The sequence below is a fragment of the Polypterus senegalus genome, chromosome 4 (genome assembly GCF_016835505.1).
Source record: "Polypterus senegalus isolate Bchr_013 chromosome 4, ASM1683550v1, whole genome shotgun sequence".
Lineage (NCBI taxonomy): Eukaryota > Metazoa > Chordata > Cladistia > Polypteriformes > Polypteridae > Polypterus > Polypterus senegalus.
The window spans coordinates 253,786,442-253,807,113 of NC_053157.1; the positions used below are offsets into that span (position 1 = coordinate 253,786,442).

Consider the following 20,672-nt stretch of genomic DNA (forward strand, 5'->3'; position numbering starts at 1 on the left):
TCGATATATTTAGATGACATTGTGGTACATGGCCCCACACAAGAACAACATGATGTTCGTTTGCAGCAGGTACTGCACCGACTGGAGCAAAATCAGGCCACCTTAAATGTTGAAAAGTGTATTTTTAGTGCTCCAGAAATTGACTTTGTGGGGACAAACTTACGTGCAATGGCATCCAGCCCTTGCTGTCTAATGTGGATGCTATACTGGCCTTGTCGGAGCCTAAATCAACTACTGAGTTGGCCTCATTTTGGGGTACCTTCGTTTTCTACCACCTTATGCTGACAAAACAGCACCATTGAGGGCCCTTTTGAAAAAGGATGCCACATGGGTTTGGACTGCTGCTTGTACACCGGCAATTCATGACATCAAACAACAGCTCACAAGGCCACCGACACTAGCTCATTTCAGCCTAGCTGCCCCCACTCTGGTCACATGTGGTGCCTCAGCTGTGGCATTGGGTGCTCTTCTATCCCAGATAGTTGATGGTGTGGAGCGCCCAGTTGCTTTTTGCCTCCCGTGCCCTCACAGAAGCTGAACAGAAGTACTCTGTGGGAGAGAGAGAAGCGCTAACTTGCTTGTGGGCCTGTGAACGTTGGCATATTTATCTTCATGGCCGGCATTTTACCTTGCGCACTGACCACCAGGCATTAACCGCTCTTCTGGGCAAGGGGTTCAGGTCACAAGCCACTCCGGCTCCTCCGGTGGGCAGATCGGTTAAACTAGTACAACTTTAAACTACAGTTCACACCTGGCTATGAAAATACAGTTGCTGATTTACTTTCTAGGGCTGTTTCCGTATCCCTGCCTGTGGCTGTGGTCTCAGAGGAGGAGAGTGTCTGGATTCACATGCTGCAGGAAGCACTTAAGGGCACAGTAGCCATGCAGGAACTACGTCAGGCCTCCTGTGAGGATGAACTACTCTGTCTGATACGAAAATATACTGTGGAGGGATGGCCAAAAGTTGTGGAGCCAGCACTTCTTCCCTTTTATCGGGTGCGAGATGAACTTTCTTGTAGGGATGAAGTATGTGTAGCAAGGGGCCACCGAACCTTAATTCCTGAATCTCTCCGGGCAGGAGTACTCCACATGGCCCATCATGAGGGCCATTTGGGAATTGTGAAAGTAAAACAACGCTGCAGGGACACGGTCTGGTGGCCAAACATTGACCGTGATGTGGAACTGCTGGTGAAAGACTGCTCAGTGTGTTTAGCGAGTGGCAAGACAACGAGGCCCACACCAGCTCCTTTGAGACCTGTGGCATGGCCGGCATCCCCTTGGGAACACTTAGAAATAGACATTTGTGGGGCACTCCATGGGGCTCCGGCTCATGCAAGGTACCTTTTGGTTGTGCATGACTTGTATTCAAAATGGCCTGAGGCCATCATGCTGAGCTCCACCACGACACACTCTATCATACGCTCTCTAAGCCACCTTTAAAGTCAGTGTGGATTGCCAAGTGTTATTACAACAGACAACGGACCCCAGTTTTCATCAGCAGTGTTTACTTCTTTTCTCAAAGACAATGGTATTAAACACATCAAAACAGCAGTGTATCACCCTGAAGCTAATGGTGGGGTGGAACGCCTGAACCGTAGACTGAAAGAGGGCATCAGAGCATACTTAATGGAAGGAAGGATTTTTGATGATGCTCTCCATCTAACTCTGTTGCACACACGAGCTTCCATGCATGCTACTACAGGTGTCTCCCCTGCTTCTTTAATGATAGGCCGAGAACTAAAATTGCCTTTAACGCGACTAGCACCAAAATCCAAACCTGGTTATGGGGCACAGATGCCCACAAAAGCAGCTCAAAAGGTACTACAGTCACAGTATCAAATGAAACATAATTATGACAGGGCCAAACATGCAAAGTCACCCAGACTGGCTGTTTCAGATTGGGTAAGGGTAAAGCATGCAAATCGCAAGAACAAGCTACAGTCTTACTGGTCAGATCCCATTCAAATTTTAAGGCAACTGGGTCCTTCCACTTTCCAGCTTACAGATGGGTCACGTTGGCATGCTAATCGTCTTTGTGCAGTGCCACCACCTTCATCAGCCAGCACTACACTTTCGGAGACTTCGGTCCTCACTTGGCAGTGCCCCACAACAGAAGCTACATCTTTGGGGTTATCTTCCCAGACCTTTCCTGTTTCTTCACAAACTTATCATCGACCGCAAAGGGCACGGGTTCCCCCACATTGGCTCAGTGATTATGTAACAGAAGGTTAAGGAGGAAAGGGGGGGGGGGGTGTTATGTCCAGAATTTAACCCTGTGTTTCTTTAAAAGTTTGTACATAGTTTTTTACTAAAAGACAAGGCAGGATGGGTATAAAGAGGGTGTGGTGAACTGAGGGTTTGTGGGAAAAAAGAAGGTTGGAAAGAAAAAACAATAAGAAAACATTTGGGCAAAACCCATGTGTGACGAGTTTTTGTGTCTGGATACAACAATATGGTTTCAAAGGTGCATCTAGAAAGCATGGGGTGGTCAAGAATCAGTGCTGGGACCTCCGCTCTTCTCTCTGAACCCCACCTCAGTAGGCCCCATCATCCAGTCTCCTATCAGTCCTACACCAGTGACACCCAGCTGTCTTCACAGGAGCACATGGTGTCATCTTGACTTTCAGAATAGCTCAGTGATGTCTCCACCTGGATGAAGAAGCATCATTTCCATCTCAACCTGGTAAAGATGGAGCTCCTTGTTATACCAGCCAGTCCATCTACTCAACACCCCCCACCCCTCCAGCTTTGTCCAGCTCAGCTTATCGTCACTAATACGGCCAAGTCGGTATGTCATGTTAGGGTGGAGATCGACCTCCAGCACTCCTTCACTGACCACTCTGTCTCTTGTTCATACAGATTGCCTGTGAACAATGGCCAGCCGTTGGTCTTGTCACATGTCACATCTGGATTATTGTCACATTTTACTTGCAGCAGTTACTGGTATGTGCTAACAAGTCACTACTGATGATTAAGAAACAAACCTTTCAATTCAAACCCTTGATGCTGCAGCAGAACAACTGGTAGGTCGGCGTTTTCTACGTGTATATGGAGTTACTCATGAGGCCTTGTGCTTCTTCTCACCCTCTCAGGTCTGGTGGTGCCACCTCAGTAAGCCATCAAAGCTCAATCCAGGCTCTTCTCATGTGTAGCTCCTAGCTGGTGGAACGAGCTGCCCACCTCTCTCTGAGCTACTCACACCCTTGATGTGTTTTTGAAGACCTTCTTGTTGTGTGGACTTCGTCTGACTGACTGACTGGCTTTGATAAGTTCTTGTAACTAAACAAGTGGAACTCGCTGGCATCTTGTTTGAGATCTTCACTTGTGCTGATCAGTTTTGTCACCTTGCCCTGTCACACTTTTTCCCAAACAGTCCCCATAGTGATGTTTACTCGATTATGTTTAATGTCTTAGGGATGAAAGCATCTCTTAAATGTACACCTGGGCCAATAAAATCAAATAAAGTTTATTGAATATTTAAATAACTATTTTAAAAAGTTAGGAAAGGATTAAAAATTATTAAAAAAAAGGAGGCAGGCGCAAAAAAATGAAAACCTAAATTGAAAAAAATCCAACAACCATCACAGTAGGAGACGAGAAATAAGACCACCAAACATCAAAACGTATAGCAGAGCCCACCAGACAGGACAGAGCCCAGTGTTGGAGCGGCTCTTTCATCTGCAGCTTCTTCTTAAATACTCGTGGGGGCGGAGCTCCAGCTGCAGTGTCACGTGGCCCCGCCTCTCTGGGCTTCACAAGAAATGCACAAAAAAATAAACGAGGGACAACAAAAGTAACCAAATACATAAACGTGAGAATAAAAAACAAAGTATTGTTTGCAAACAAATTCATTAAAATAAATGTTCTCTTACAATATGAAATCTTACACAACCTAACAAAGCAGCCCTGTCTTCAAAGGTGATGACAATATTAATAAATTTACATAAAATATTGATTCAGTCAAGCCAGCTCTTCTGTGTGAGTAATACTGAGAGTGGCCACTAGAGGGGCAGTTTGGCTACAGAAGAATCAGCTCACCTGTCAGCTCTGAAGGTCATGTGACTGTGTGATCGTGTCGCCCTTATTTTGCTCTTAATTCATTTAAATCTTAATTAGTTTTAGATATAATATTTAAAGTTCAGGTGTTTTATTCTTGTGTTTTTACTTTATTCTTATTTCTTTTACACTGCACTCTATTCTTTTCTCGTCCCCCCTTCACTGCTGACCTTTCCCATGTGTGTAATATGGCGGGTGTCCACTAGAGGGCGCCACTGCACTTCAGTCCCACCCCTCAGTCCTCCTGTTAAAGTCTCCATTCGTCTGACTCTCTGATTGTTTCTCATTCTCTCCTTTCATGTTTCACTGCTCAGGATTTCACTGAATGCTTTCTGCTTTTATCTTTTAGATAAATCTTTTTTGTATAAATTGCTGTGTAATATTTAGAGTGGCCACAAGAGGCGGTAGTGTGGTGACAGACCAATCAGTGACCCCTTCTGTCCATTCGTTGTCTTTCTTATCCGCTTTTCAATTTCAGGTTTGTGGACAAGGTGGGTCAACCCAGGACGGGGTGCCAGTCCACTGCAAAGCCACACATGTGCACCCATGTCAAGTGTGTGCCAACTGACCAAGAATTCAATTTGTGAAGATGTTGGAGCTTTCAGGGTACCAAGAGTGACAAATCTGGGGACAAGGAGGAGGTACAGTTTAAAGTTTAATGTGACATCAACTAAAACACCAAACTGTCAGTATGGCCGACATCTGACTGACCGGTGAGTCCTCATCTTCAGACATTCACAGTGAATTCATTCTGAAGTGAAGGACCCTTTGAGTGACCAATGGAGGGTCACAACATGTCTGGTGAGTGGACAACACTCCAGTCCCATCTGTCACTCTCTGCTCCTACATATAGTCAATATTCAAGAGCTCTCCATACTGAGTCTGTATAGCGCCTTTCAGTTGTGCTGATCCAGCAGAGCCACACGCCTGTCCTACTTAACAGGTGACATTCAGTGACACTTGGGGGCCTCAGTAGTTGTTGGGGTGTCAGCCTGAAGGACACGTGGCTGTAAATCAACGGTGACTCCTGCTGGCAAGACTGGTATTTGTAGGTCTGGGGTGTCTCCGCCCCTCATTATGAGACACACACCTGATTGGCTACTCAAACCCAATGATAATGGAGACCCTGACAGCCGCACTCACCCCTCATTCTCATCCACAAATTCACTCACAGAGGTGCTGACCCGCCAAACCCACCCATCCTGTAAATTTAATTTCATCCTAAACTACAAACACAAAGAGGACCTGAGCTTGTGGGGACATCAGGTGACCAGTGGAGGGTACTGGTCAGTGGTCACCTGGTGTCAGATGGCTGATTGTTACACTGCAGTGAGGATCAAGCCAAAACCCTGGATAGAGGGGCTCAGTGAAGGAAGTGTTGAACCTGTGCAGGAGGGTCATTGTGTGTGAGACGCTATAAAATGACAGAGAGCCAGCAGGCCAGTCCAGATACACACCTATTCTGGGGCTGTAGGGGGCGCTGATTACAGTCTGCTTGTAATTGTGACGCACAATGTACTGGGGATGAGACCACAGCAAACTCCAGGACTTGTCGTTGTTTCCAAGGCCGCACTCCATGCCCTCTCCTTTCCTGCTCAGTCCTTTATATGCGACTCCAATCCTCATGAAGTCTCCACTGCACTCCACCTCCCAGTAACAGCGAGTCCCAGTCAGAGCCTCTCTGCACAGAACTTGACACCACCAGTCAAATCTGTCAGGATGATCAGGATATTCGGCTTTTGTCACCTCACGTGTCACCTTCTTGTTCCCTTCAGACAGACGGAGGTCTCTGTGTGCCGTGTTGATGTCCAGTGTGAGGGGACAGAAGTCTGAAAGGAGAGAAAAGAAAATGAGTGAGGAAATCTGAGAGTGTGTAACGGGACTGGGGGCAGAGCACAACACAGACAATTAACAAGAACCAATCAGGAGCTGCGCTGATGAGACACTAATAGTAAAGAGCTCATCTGATTGGACAGAATCTGTGGGGATTTAAAATGAAATTCTGAAATTATGATAAACACCATAAGGTCACTGTCAAGGTCAGAGTTCAAATGGACTGACCACACGGACCGCTGGCTTTATTAAAATGTCACTTTTTATTGTCACAGTCCACCTCCATCCATCCATCCATCCATCCTCTTCCGCTTATCCGAGGTCGGGTCGCGGGGGTAGCAGCTTAAGCAGAGAGGCCCAGTCTTCCCTCTCCCCGGCCACTTCTTCCAGCTCTTCCGGGAGAATAGTCCCTCCAGCGTGTCCTGGGTCTTCCCCGGGGCCTCCTCCCGGTTGGATGTGCCCAGAACACCTCACCAGGGAGGCGTCCAGGAGGCATCCTGATCAGATGCCCGAGCCACCTCATCTGACTCGTCTCAATGCGGAGGAGCAGTGGCTCTACTCTGAGCCCCTCCCGGAAGACTGAGCTTCTCACCCTATCTTTAAGGGAAAGCCCAGGCACCCTGCGGAGGAAACTCATTTCAGCCGCTTGTATTCGATCTCGTTCTTTCGGTCACTACCCATAGCTCATGACCATAGGTGAGGGTAGGAGCGTAGATCGACTGGTAAATTGAGAGCTTTGCCTTATGGCTCAGCTCCTTTTTCACCACGACAGACCGATGCAGAGCCCGCATCACTGCGGATGCCACACCGATCCGCCTGTCGATCTCACGCTCCATTCTTCCCTCACTCGTGAACAAGACCCCGAGATACTTGAACTCCTCCACTTGGGGCAGGATCTCTCCTCCAACCCTGAGAGGGCACTCCACCCTTTTCCGGCTGAGGACCATGCTCTTGGATTTGGAGGTGCTGATTCTCATCCCAGCCGCTTCACACTCAGCTGCGAACCGATCCAGAGAGCTGAAGATCACGGCCTGATGAAGCAAACAGGACAACATCATCTGCAAAAAGCAGTGACCCAATCCTGAGTCCACCAAAGCGGACCCCTTCAACACCCTGGCTGCGCCTAGAAATTCTGTCCATAAAAGTTATGAACAGAATCGGTGACAAAGGGCAGCCCTGGCGGAGTCCAACTCTCACTGGAAGCGGGCTCGACTTACTGCGGCAATGCGGACCAAGCTCTGACACGGTTGTACAGAGACCGAACAGCTCTTATCAGGGGTCCGGTACCCCATACTCCCGAGCACCCCCACAGGATTCCCGAGGGACACGGTCGACGCCTTTTCCAAGTCCACAAAACACATGTAGACCGGTCGGGCAAACTCCCATGCACCCTCAGGACTCTGCTAAGGGTGAAGAGCTGGTCCACTGTTCGCGACCAGGGCCGAAAACCACACTGTTCCTCCTGAATCCGAGGTTGACTATCCGGCGGACCCTCCTCTCCAGAACCCCGAATAGACTTTTCCAGGGAGGCTGAGGAGTGTGATCCCTCTATAGTTGTAACACACCCTCCGGTCCCCCTTTTTAAAGAGGGGACCACCACCCCGGTCTGCCAATCCAGAGGCACTGTCCCGATGTCCATGCGATGTTGCAGAGGCGTGTCAACCAAGACAGTCCTACAACATCCAGAGCCTTAAGGAACTCGGTATCTCATCCACCCGGGGCCCTGCCACCAAGGAGTTTTTTGACCACCTCGGTGACTTCAGTCCCAGAGATGGGAGAGCCCACCTCAGAGTCCCCAGGCTCTGCTTCCTCGTGGAAGGCATGTTAGTGGGATTGAGGAGGTCTTGAAGTACTCCTCCCACCGACCCACACGCGTCAGTGAGGTCAGCAGCGCACCATCCCCACCATATACGGTGTTGACACTGCACTGCTTCCCCTCCTGAGGCGCGGACGGTGGACCAGAATCTCCTCGAAGCCGTCCGAAAGTCGTTCTCCATGGCCTCTCAAACTCCTCCCATGCCCGAGTTTTGCCTCAGCAACAACCGAAGCCGTTCAGCTTGGCCTGCCGGTACCTATCAGCTGCCTCCAGAGACCCACAGGACAAAAAAGTCCTATAGGACTCCTTCTTCAGCTTGACGGCATCCCTCACTGCCGGTGTCCACCAACGGGTTCGGGGATTGCCGCCACGACAGGCACCGACCACCTTGTGGCCACAGCTCCGGTCAGCCGCCTCAACAATAGAGGCATGGAACATGGCCCATTCGGACTCAATGTCCCCCACCTCCCTCGGGGCGTGGTTGAAGTTCTGCGGAGGTGGGAGTTGAAGCTACTTCTGACAGGGGACTCTGCCAGCCGTTCCCAGCAGACCCTCACAACACGTTTGGGCCTACCAGGTCTGACCGGCATCTTCCCCCACCATCGAAGCCAACTCACCACCAGGTGGTGATCAGTTGACAGCTCCGCCCCTCTCTTCACCCAAGTGTCCAAGACATATGGCGCAAGTCCGGCGACCACGACCACAAAGTCGATCATCGACCTGAGGCCTAGGGTGTCCTGGTGCCAAGTGCACATATGAACACCCTTATGCTTGAACATGGTGTTTCGTTATGGACAATCCGTGGCGAGCACAGAAGTCCAATAACAAAACACCGCTCTGGTTCAGATCGGGAGGGCCATTCCTCCCAATCACGCCCTTCCAGGTCTCACTGTCATTGCCCACGTGAGCATTGAAGTCTCCCAGCAAAACGAGGGAATCCCAGAAGGTATGCCCTCTAGCAACCCCTCCAGAGACTCCAAAAAGGGTGGATACTCCAAACTGCTGTTCGGCGCATACGCACAAACAACAGTCAGGACCCTTCCCCACCCGAAGGCGGAGGGAGGCCACCCTCTCGTCCACCGGGGTAAACCCCAATGCACAGGCTCTGAGTCGGGGGGCAATAAGTATGCCCACACCTGCTCGGCCTCTCACCGGGGGCAACTCCAGAGTGGTAGAGAGTCCAGCCCCTCTCAAGAAGATTGGTTCCAGAGTCCAAGCTGTGCGCCGAGGTGAGTCCGACTATATCTAGCGGAACCTCTCACCTCGCACTAGCTCAGGCTCCTTCCCTTCAGAGAGGTGACAATCCACGTCCCAAGAGCCAGTTTCTGTAGCCGAGGATCAGACCGCCAAGGTCCCCGCCTTCGGCCACCACCCAACTCACATTGCACCCAACCTCCTTGGCCCCTCCCATAGGTGGTGAGCCCATGGGGAGGAGGACCCACGTTACCTCTTCGGGCTGTGCCCGGCCACCAGGCGCTCGCCATCGAGCCCCACCTCCAGGCCTGGCTCCAGAGGGGGCCCGGTGACCCGCGTCCGGGCAAGGGAAAGCGTCGTCCAAAGTTTTATTCTTCATTGGAGGTTTATTGAACCGCTCTTTGTCTCATCCCTCACCCAGGACCAGTTTGCCTTGGGTGGCCCTACCAGGGGCATAAAGCCCCGGACAACATAGCTCCTAGGATCATTGGGACACGCAAACCCCTCCACCACCTCTTTAATTTAAAATCAATCCACTGTCACACTTCATCATGAACTGATTTTCCTTTCCTCACAATAAGTCCCTGATCCCTGATCTCCTCCGTCCATTCCCAGTCTTTTGTTCTTCCATTTCTAAAAGAAATAAATAAATTCTTGGCATTTCTATTGTGCTTTTCTCACTACTCAAAGCGCTGAGCAATTTCAGGTTAAGGGCTTTGCTCAAGGGCCCAACAGAGCAGAATCCCTATTGGCAATTACGGGATTTGAACCGGCAACCTTCCGATTGCCAGTACAGATCCCTAGCCTCAGAACTAGAGGCTTACTAAACGTTTAGGGGTCACACCCTGCAGGTCAGAGCTACACGGAGCATGAAAATAAAAAATAAAAATAAAATAAGAACTGACTGAGAATGAAATGTTTGTAATGAATTGTCATAAACTTGTGACTGACAGCTCGATGATTTACTGGCCAGCTAACAAGACGGCCATCGAGTGCTGAGAGACATGAAGTTCATGAAGAAAGTCGTCACGGAGTGAGCTGAAGGAGTAAAGCAGCAGAAGCGTATTTCTTATTTATGATACATTATAAATATGAGGCGGTTAGTAATTTACCACAATCCCATCCTCACTGCTAGTTCCCTTGTTGGAATGAGTTTTTCTGTAATTGTGTCATGTTACATAACCCCAAACTACACAGATAAGATATTAAAAGGCGATACCCCTCTCATAGTGATATGGCGGTAAGAAATCACACAGAAGAAATAACAGCTTTCTTTATTGACGGCTTACATTATTACAGACGAGGACGCCATGACAAGACCTGCCGGGTAGTGGGGGTCCGATGTGCAGAGTCTGACATTTATGTCGCTGTGTTTGATGGATTTTCAGGATCAGATGACGTTATCACCCATCTGGCCATCGGCTTCAAAGGTGTGCCAGGTAATGTGGCAAGGCTTTATGCAGACCCCCACTTCGGTGAATCACGCCATTCCAAACAAGACAAAGAGAAGATCCAATGTCGTGCTGACTCTGACACAGAAATAGTACAATGTCCATGTCAGTTTGTCCTTAGCTTGTCTTCTAACGCTTGCCTAGCAGTTCTAGATGATGAGCTCCTGTGTGCTAAAGCTGGCTTTGTGAGTGGAAAGAAAAGCAGATTTAAAATATTAACACAGGACACAGTGACATATTAAACTTCCATCAATCCATCTATTATTCAACCCGCTATATCCTAAGTAAAGGGTCACGGGGGCCTACTGGAGCCAACACAGGGTGCAAGGCAGGAAACAAAGCTCAGGCAGGGCGCCAGCCCACCACAGGGCACACACATACCCACTAGGGACAATTTAGGATCGCCAGTCCACCTAACTGGGATGTCTTTGGACTGTGGGAGGAAACCCACGCAGACACGGGGAGAACATGCAAACTCCATGCAGGGAGGACCCGGGAAGCTACCCACTGTGCCACCGTGCCACCCATATTAAACTTCTATTCTGATTACATCAACAATCCCATTGCCTACATGCTGTGGCACAGACTGGTGAGTGTTGACCCGCCATCAGGACTCTTACACTCCAAACACAAATTATTAGTTCACTTTGTTAGAATGGTGTGCACTGACTCAAGAAAGGACTCGTCTGTTTACCGGTGAAGGAAGGAGGACGACGGCTGATTGATGTCCGCTGTATGGCCGCTAGTCTCAGATTGATAGTTTAGACGCAGCTTTTGTTCTCTTTAGAACCCCTAATTTTTAAAAGAACAGCTCTTTCATTTTTATCATAAGATTGAAAATTTGGGTTTCAGAGTGATGTGAGCGATAAATGGGCCTTCTGTGGGGAGAAGGAGACTGTTTGTCATTTATTCTTATATTGTATGAGACTGCAAACTCTGCTCGTGTACTTTCAGAGAATATGTGAAACATTTACTGTTTCTTTTGATGATCTGAGATTTATTTGGGGCAAGAAATATAACAAAACATCAAAATTAAAACTTTCAGATTATTGACTTGGGCAAGCAAAGTGAGCCATTTTAAAAAGCCGTAATAATAAACAGAGTGGTACGTCACCAGATGATGTACTCGTTATTTTCAGATTTTATGTTATTTTGAGGATTAATTAATTTACATATTATAAATCATTGTGTAATATCAAAGAGTCTGAAAAAGTGTGGGGAGTGAAGGGGGTGCTGAGCTCCATTGAGGAGGGGCGACGAAAAATCAATTTGGAATAACTTGAAGAAGAGCGGGAGTGCGATTGTGATGTTAAATGTTAGAAGGATTAGAAAGAGAACTGAATACTAAATACAGACCTGAGTACTCGACTTAATGTGTGGGGACCGGGAGTAGTGGAGGAGGGAAACGATTAGGAGTTTATTCTTGGTTAAATACGTATCGATTTACTCATCGGTTTAAAGTATTTCAATTTGTGTGCGGTGTAGGAGACGTCTACTGGGGAGCAGTGGAGGTGTAATGTAATTAGTATTTATTGAGAAATTGTTATTTATATTGACGAGTTCATGATTTCTATTGTTGAGTAAAATAAAGTTTAGATTCAAAATGATCTATCTATCTATCTATCTATCTATCTATCTTGCACCTTTTACATCTATCCATAAGTTATATAGTGCCTTTCACATCTCTCTTTCATAGCACCTGTCATTTTTGACACTATTGACCACGTGCTGACGTGTACTTTGTAAATGCTAAAGGCTGTTGGGAGTTTTTAGTCTTTTCTGTGGTGTGAGATTTAATTAAAAAAAATACATTTTGCTCTTAAAAACTTGGGTTTTGGTTGCCGCTAAGGAACCGTGTGGGAATTTTTAAAGCTTTTTTTCCCTTTAGAAGGGTTTTTTGCTTTTTTTTCGCACCCACAAGAGCAAAGTAGCTGGGTGTTTGGAAGTGCGCTTGGAAAAGTTATTTGTACTTGTTCTTGTTATCTGTATTTGAATTAGCATCGAGGGCAGGGTAGAAAGCAGCAGTAACTGATATCGGCATTTTTAAGTAAATAACCGCCTCGTAGTAACAGCAAGTCCTTAGTTTAAAGGAAAAGAAAAAAGGCGCGGCTGACTTCAAAGCAGTAAAAGGTGGAAACTCAGTAGTGCGCAGGTAAGCGGCCTGCGTTAAGACACCGATCAGGCACAAGGAGCAGTAGGAGCAAATAAGGTAGTAAAGTTTTATTTATTTGTTTATTTTAGATTAAACAGTCCTTAGCGTCCAGAGGCAGAACAGTTAAGTGGGTGACAGCGTATTGGTTCATTAATACAAACAGTGCAGTGAAGAGCTTATAAGTAAGAAGAGCAAAGTTAGAGAAGAGACAGAGAAAAGTAAAGTTAACCTCATAGAAAGGCAAATAGCAGGCAGCTGAGAGGGAGAACAGTACAGGAGCTTAAGGGGGAAAAGGTGTAAAATATCTGTAGCAGATCTTAGTGTTACCATTTAATTTAAGGAACAGCTGAAAGAAGAAGAAATTTAATTTTAAGAAAAAAAAGTTAAGGCAGCTTAGTAATCCCAAATCAAATTTTAATAATGAGGCCAGTGCAATGCAAGTCCTGTTGGATGTTGGACTTTTTAGATGATGGTTTGGAAGAGCCAGTTGTCTATGAGGGCTACATCTGCAAGAGATGCCAGCTGATCCAGCACCTCGAGCTCAGGGTCGCTGAACTGGAGGAGGAGTTGGCTGACCTGCGTTGTAATAGAGAATTGGCGGACTTGGCCCAGGTGTCCTTTAGAGATAGTGTGCACCCCTAAGGTGGCGCTGGAGGAGATTCCAGACCAGACAGGTAGGAATAGGTGGGTCACGGTCAAGGCGTAAGGTAAAGGGTGCACACTGTCCGGGGGCATCAACCCCAGAATTAGAAGTGTCTTAACCGTTATCATGTCCTGGGAGCTGGACGGTGACTCTGATAATTCTGAGGTGGTAGGCAGGGTTGAGGAGCCCCAACGGGCTACCTCAAAACCAGTTCCCAAAAAGAGAGGTAGTGATAGTTGGGGACTCAATCATTAGGGGATTGAAGCGCAGGTGTGCTCCAGAGAGAGAGTCTCGCGGTGTGTTGCCTTCCGGGAGCACAGGTGGGAGACCTCCTGGAAGGGTGGATAGGCTCTTGGCCAGAGCGGGGTGGATCCAGTTGTCATTGTCCACGTTGGAACAAATGACATACATAAGGGTAGTCTGTCAGTTCTGCGATCCAAATTCAAAGAGTTAGGTACCAAGCTGAGGAGCAGAACTGACAAGGTAGTCTTCTCCGAAGTTCTGCCTGTGCCACGCGCCAGTCCAGGTAAGATTGAGGAGATTAGAAGGCTTAACGCGTGGCTCAAATCTTGGTGCAGGGTAGAAGGGTATAGGTTTATGGGGCATTGGGACTCCTTTTGGAACAGATGGGACCTGTTCGCCGTGACGGGTTACATCTGAACGGAGGGGCACCAATGTATTGGGGAGGCGTATGTGTAGGCTAGTCGAGGATTGTTTAAACTAGGGAATGGGGGCAGGGAGTTTAGGACAGGCCAGATTTAGATCTATACATGGAAGAACAAACAATGGTGTAGAAATAAAAATGCATAGTAATGTAAATTTTAAGCAAACACGTAAAGATAGAAGGATTAACACATTAAAAATAGCTTGCCTTAATGCTAGAAGTATCAAAAATAAGGTAAGTGAGTTGGAGTTGTATGTAGCAGAGCACAATTATGATATTATAGCAATAACGGAAACCTGGCTAAATAACAAAGATGGGGATGAGTGTAACATAGAGGGATACACATTTTTAGGAAGGCTAGACAGAACAGAAAAGGAGGTGGGGTTGCTGTTTATGCCAAACAGGAATTAAATGTAAGTCATCTTCAGTTGGATGATGAGCCCCATCTTAGTGAGGACATGTGGCTTCCCTGGAAAATATTAGGGAAAAGGTCTCATTTTAGGAGTGTGTTATAGACCACCCAATTCAGACAGTAATTTCAACACACATCTTTTAGTAATATCAAAAGGCAAGTTTACAGGGGATATTATAGTCATGGGGGACTTTAATTATCCAAATATTAACTGGGATAACCTTACAGATGGAGGAGCACAAGAGCAGGAGTTTTTAGAAGTAATCAGCGACTGTTTTTTTAACACAGCATGTTAAAGCACCAACAAGGGGTGAAGCCTGTCTGGATTTAGTATTCTGTAATAATCAGGATAGAATTGAGGGTGTAGAGGTGATTGAACCACTAGGGTCAAGTGACCATAATGTAATACAATTCTCAGTATTTTGTAAGAGTACAGATGCAAAGACTAAAATTGTTAAGTTGAACTTTAGTAGGGCTAATTTTGAGCAGATGCGACAAAGTCTAAGTAGGATAGACTGGGATAAGCTTTTAAATGTGGAGACAGTCGAGGAGCAGTGGAACAGGTTTAAAAACATGTAATGCAGGACAGATACATACCTAAATTTGGAAGTAATAGGAAACTAAGAAAAACTCCATAATGGATTAATAAAGATTTAAAAAAGAAGTTGCAAAGGAAAAAACTGCTGTATAAGGCATATAAGACTAATGACTGCAAAGAGAACCGTGAGCGTATGAGAACATGAGGGCAACCATTAAGAAGGATATCAGAGAGGCTAAAAGACAGTTGGAGAGGAATATAGCAGATAAGGTGAAAGAAGACCCCAAGAGATTCTTTCAGTATTTTAGTAGTAAAAGAACAGTTAAGGAGGAGGTCAAGTTCATCAGGAATAGTAAAGGGAATTAAAAGATACAGACAATGAAATAGCAGATGCCCTAAACTTACATTTTTCTGAGGTGTTTACAAGTGAGCAAGTGGATAACCTGCCAGAGGTAAACAACTACTAAGGAGGTACTGAGGGATTTGGAAATTGTAGAGGGAGAAGTGCTGCTCAGATTAAATAAGATGAAATCAAACAAATCACCAGGCCCAGATAATATTTATCCTCGTGTTCTTAAGGAGGCTAGTGAGTACATATATAAACCCTTGACACATATTTTTAGGAAGTCACTGTGCACTGGAGAGATTCCAAAGGACTGGAAAATGGCAAATATCATCCCATTATATAAAAAGGGTGACAGGGCAGATCCAAGCAACTATAGGCCAGTAAGCAACAAGCATCACAGGAAAATTAATGGAAGGAATTATTAAGGATAAGATTGAGCAACACATGACAAGGACAGGAGTTATTCTGAACAGTCAGCATGGGTTCAGAGGGGGAGGTCGTGTTTTACTAACATGTTGGAATTCTATGAGGAGGCAACAAAAGGATACGATCAAAGTGGAGCTTATGATATTATTTATCTGGACTTTCAGAAAGCATTTGATAAGGTGCCACATGAGAGGTTGGGCATCAAGTTAAAAGAAGTGGGAATTCAGGGTGATGTTTTTAGATGGGTGCAGAATTGGCTCAGACACAGGAAGCAGAGGGTGATGGTGCGAGGAACCTCATCAGAACTGGCGATGTTAAGAGTGGTGTTCCACAGGGGTCAGTGCTAGGGCGCTGCTATTTTTAATATATATAAATGATTTAGATAGGAATATAAGTAACAAGCTGGTTAAGTTTGCAGATGATACCAAGATAGGTGGATTAGCAGATAATTTGGAATCCGTTATATCATTACAGAAGGACTTGGATAGCATACAGGCTTGGGCAGATTTGTGGCAGATGAAATTTAATGTCAGTAAATGTAAAGTATTACACATAGGAAGTAAAAATATTAGGTTTGAATACACAATGGGTGCTCGGAAAATCGAGAGTACACCTTATGAGAAGGATTTAGGAGTCATAGTGGACTCCAAGCTATCAACTTCCAAACAGTGTTCAGAAGCCATTAAGAAGGCTAACAGAATGTTAGGTTATATAGCGCGATCTGTGGAGTACAAGTCCAAGGAGGTTATGCTCAACCTTTATAATGCACTGGTGAGGCCTCATCTTGAGTACTGTGTGCAGTTTTGGTCTCCAGGCTACAAAAAGGACATAGCAGCACTAGAAAAGGTCCAGAGAAGAGCGACTAGGCTGATTCCAGGTCTACAGGGGTTGAATTATGAGGAAAGATTAAAAGAGCTGAGCCTTTACAGTTTAAGCAAAAGAAGATTAAGAGGTGACATGATTGAAGTGTTTAAAATTATGAAGGGAATTAGTACAGTGGATCGAGACTTGTATTTTAAAATGAGCTCATCAAGAACACGGGGACACAGTTGGAAACTTGTTAAGGGTAAATTTCGCACAAACATTAGGAAGTTTTTCTTTACACAAAGAACGATAGACACTTGGAATAAGCTACCAAGTAGTGTGGTAGACAGTAAGACGTTAAGGACTTTCAAAACTCAACTTGATGTTTGATGTTGGAAGAAATAAGTGGATAGGACTGATGAGCCTGAGTGGCCTGTTCTCATCTAGAGTGTGCTGATGTTCTAATGAGATATTGCTGTTGCGGCTTGAACATCTTGTTGGGCTTAAAGGGGCTGCTCTTAACTGGTTCAGGTCATATTTAACTAGTAGACACTTTTCCATGACTTTAAATTCCTCTTTATTGTCTGCTGTTAAATGTGGTGTTCCTCAGGGATCCATTATGAGTCCTATTTTATTCTGTACATACCTTCACCTTATTAGAGCTATTTTAAGGAAATTTATCATTTCTTTTCACTACTATGCTGATGATACTCAGGTTTATATTCCCGTCTGGAACTCTGCAATAAATCAACTCCACAAATGTCTGTCTGAACTAAGATCTGCTTATAGTGGGTCCATCAGCTAAAGCCCACATTGGTCTTGGACTTCTCAGCTCTTTCTCTGTCTTTTGTAAACATCAAATCCACAATCTTGGTGTTATCTTTACCAGTAACCTCTCTTTTGAGAAACAAGTAAATTCTGTAATCAAGAGTTACTTTTTCCAGCTTCATCTATTAGGTAAGATCAAACCTTTTTTATCTTCTAGGGATCTTGAGAAAGCTACTCCTGCTTTTATCTTTTCTCGCCTCGATTACTGCAACTCGCTGTATTCTGGGATTAGCAAATCTCTGATACGCAGGTTACAGTTGGTCCAGAATGCTGCCGCTCGCTTTCTGGTTGAAAGTCTGATTCTGTTTCTCCAATATTAGCTTCTTTACACTGACTGCCTGTCAGTTTTCAAATTAATTTTAGAATCTTGCTCCTAGTTTTTAAATCTTTACATGGGCTCACTCCTGCCTATTGATCTGAATTGTGTGTTTTACAGCAGCCATCCAGAGTGCTTAGAATTTCTGGTCAGTTGTCTCTGGTTGTCCCTCGTACCAAATGTAAAACCAAAGGTAACAGACAGGACTTGTGCTGCCTCGCCTGTGGAGCTCTTTACCTCGTCACATAAAGGAGTCGTCGACAATTCAAAATGAGATTAAAGACTCATTTCTGTTCACTTGGTTTCCGTGACCTTCAGTAATACTCATTGTGATTATGTAACATTACTTCTGTTTATCCATCCATCCATAATCCAGCCCTCTATATCCTAACTCCAGGGTCTATTTATTATTTATTTTATTTATATTCATTTATTTTACAGTATATCTATCTATTATATAGTGCCTTTCACGTGTACCTCTGGTTTGTATTTCACTGTACCTTTCCCATCTGTCATTGTCTCTCTGTCTGAGAGGCGGAGTTCAGTCATCAGGCGGACGGACTTAGATGCTGCCTTCCGCTTATCCGCTTATGGATAACTCTGTGAATGTTCTCGAGTGGCACACTCAGAGCCCAGGCTTGACCATCTTTGGAAAGATCTGAAAACGGCTTTCCACTGGTGGTCTCCATCTAACCTGACAGAGGATGAGAGGATCTGCAGGGAAGAATGGCAGAACATCCACCAATTCAGGTGTGCCAAGCTGACACATCAGACGCCAGGCTGTGCCAAAGGAGCTTCAAGTAAGTCCTGAGTAAAGGGTCTGATTACTTGTGTCAGTGTGACATTGCAGTTTTTAAATTTGTATTTCATTTTCTCAAATCCTGTTTTTGCTTTGTCACTCTGGGGGGCTGAGTGTTGCTTTATGAGGGGAATAATTAACTGAAATGATTTTAGCACAAGGTGGCACCATCTCAAAATGTGAAAAGAGTGAAGGGGTCTGAAGATTTATTGAAGGCGCAGTATGTGGACATATCCAGATTTAATCATCATTTAAACAGAAAAGGTAATCAAACATAACAAACATCCTTTACATTCTCTAGTCCATTGTATTATTTAAATAAACATAAATTCAAATTTCACATGTGAGAAAAGTAAGTGCACCCCTTCATTGATCACCACCTCAAATCACTCAAATTAGGATCAGGTGCAGATGATGAGAACATCACGAGAGGGGATGTCGTCTGACCCTGTCCTATGATTTAAACCTCAGACATTTCTTTTGGTTTGTTCTTTGTTGTTGAAGTTTGTGTGATCACCAAGCTGAGATCAAAAGAGCTTCTGAGGCCCTCACAACAAAAGTTATATAGATGACGATGAGTCTGGGAAAGAACTTAAAGAGATCTACACAAAAGATGTTCAAAGAAGTCTCTCAGAAGCCCAGAGATTTAACACCGGACCACCAGGTAACACTTGCCACTGTTGATGTCACAGTGCTCAAGTCTACCATTGGAAAGAGATGACACACATGAGATCAATACGGACAAAGTGCCAGGAGGAAACCAGAAAGAACATCAGGGCAACAATTAATTCTTAGGCACAAGCCAGGACCTCTCAACCGTCTGCTCTGTACAAATAAATTATGAATTATTTTTATCAATATTATAAGGGAATAACAGAAATAGAAAGGAGAGATTTGGAAACATAAAGAGAAAACGACAGGAACTGCAAAGAAATTAGACAAAGAAAAAGGATAAAGAACAATCGAGGTAGTCCATTGTCGTAGTCGGCAGGATTTTTTAATGTGTGTTTTTAGTTTACTTGACACTTCGTGTCCAATGGATTTCCTTGGTGATTCACTGAGATATTTAAAGATAAATGATTTCTTTAATCCATTAAGTCAAAGTACAAACTTACATTGTAAAAACTCCTCTCTGCTCCGGGGTTCAGGAAGCTGTAGGGTGAAACTTGGAGCTTCGCAACCTGAAAATAAAAAGAAAAGAGAAAATTGGAAACTCTGAAGATGGCAAGATGTTCACTAGCAACTTATAGCACGTAGGCAAGGGTTAAATAATTCTATTTTACTGCACAGGCTAGAAAACGATGTTGGGCTTACAGGCCCCGTGCTCGCTTGGTTCAGTTCTTATTTATCAAATCGATTCCAGTATGTACAGAAATGTGCAGACAGTACTCCATCATTATACACAGAAGTTCAATATGGTGTCCCGCAGGGCTCAGTACTGGGACCTTTACTGTTTTCACTTTACATGCTTCCACTGGGATCTCTCATTAGGAATCATAATGTTAATTTTCACTCGTATGCAGATGACACCCAGTTATACCTTTCATTTAAATCAAATTAAGTTTCTCCGATGTTGTCTTTAATTAGTTGTGTTTGTGAATTAAAGGAATGGATGAATGAGAACTACTTGTCTTTAAATACAGATAAAACAGAGATGTTAATTGTTGGAGGGAATGACGCTGAGCACAACAATATTTTATCGTCATTTAACTCAGTCGGAATCCCAATTAATTTTACTGAATCAGCCCGCAATTTCGGAGTTATCTTTGATTCTAGCATTGCATTTAAAGCACATATTACAAAGTCGTCCAAATCATGTTTTTTCCATCTTAAAAATGTTAGGAAATTAAGGCGCTTTCTAAATAAACAGGATTGTGAGAAATTAATTCATGCGCTTATATCAAAGTAGGATTGACTACTGCAATGCGGTGTTCACTGGCTGTTCAAACTGTTCTTTATTCAGCCTCCGGTTAATCCAAAATGCTGCTGCAAGAATTATTACAAGAACAAGAAAATATGAACACATAACTCCAGTTCTTAAATCTTTACACTGGCTCCCGGGTTAAGTTTAGGGCAGATTTCAAAATCCTCCTTTTAACATATAAAGCATTAAATGGCCAAGGTCCGGCTTACTTGTCTGAACTTATCATGACTTACAAACCTGAGCACATTAAGATCTCAAGATGCCAGTCTGCTTAGGATTCCAAGGATTAATAAAATAACAGTGGGAGGTCGAGCTTTTAGTTACAGGGCCCCTAAACTGTGGAATGGTCTTCCTGCTTCTATAAGAGATGCCCCTTCAGTCTCAGCCTTTAAATCCCGGCTGAAGACTCACTACTTCAGTTTAACATATCCTGACTAGAGCTGCTGATTAACTGTACAGACTGCATCTCT

The 20,672-nt window shown here is 44.9% G+C and overlaps 1 protein-coding gene across 2 annotated transcripts in view; it reads right to left on the reverse strand.

Annotated features, from left to right (window-relative positions):
• Nucleotides 1-4,334: 4,334 nt before the first annotated feature.
• Nucleotides 4,335-20,672, reverse strand: part of LOC120528504 (E3 ubiquitin/ISG15 ligase TRIM25-like) — a 45,036-nt gene continuing 28,698 nt past the window's right edge. The window contains exons 5-6 of one of the 2 annotated variants that reach the window (XM_039752680.1): nt 19,394-19,459; nt 4,335-5,885 (exon numbers count right to left, since the gene is read on the reverse strand). In XM_039752680.1, the coding sequence (XP_039608614.1) occupies nt 5,344-5,885; nt 19,394-19,459 (608 nt within the window). In that variant the 3' untranslated portion in view covers nt 4,335-5,343. Of the gene's footprint in view, nt 5,886-10,157; nt 10,532-19,393; nt 19,460-20,672 lie in introns of those variants that run through there. The other variant, XM_039752682.1, reaches the window with a different exon arrangement.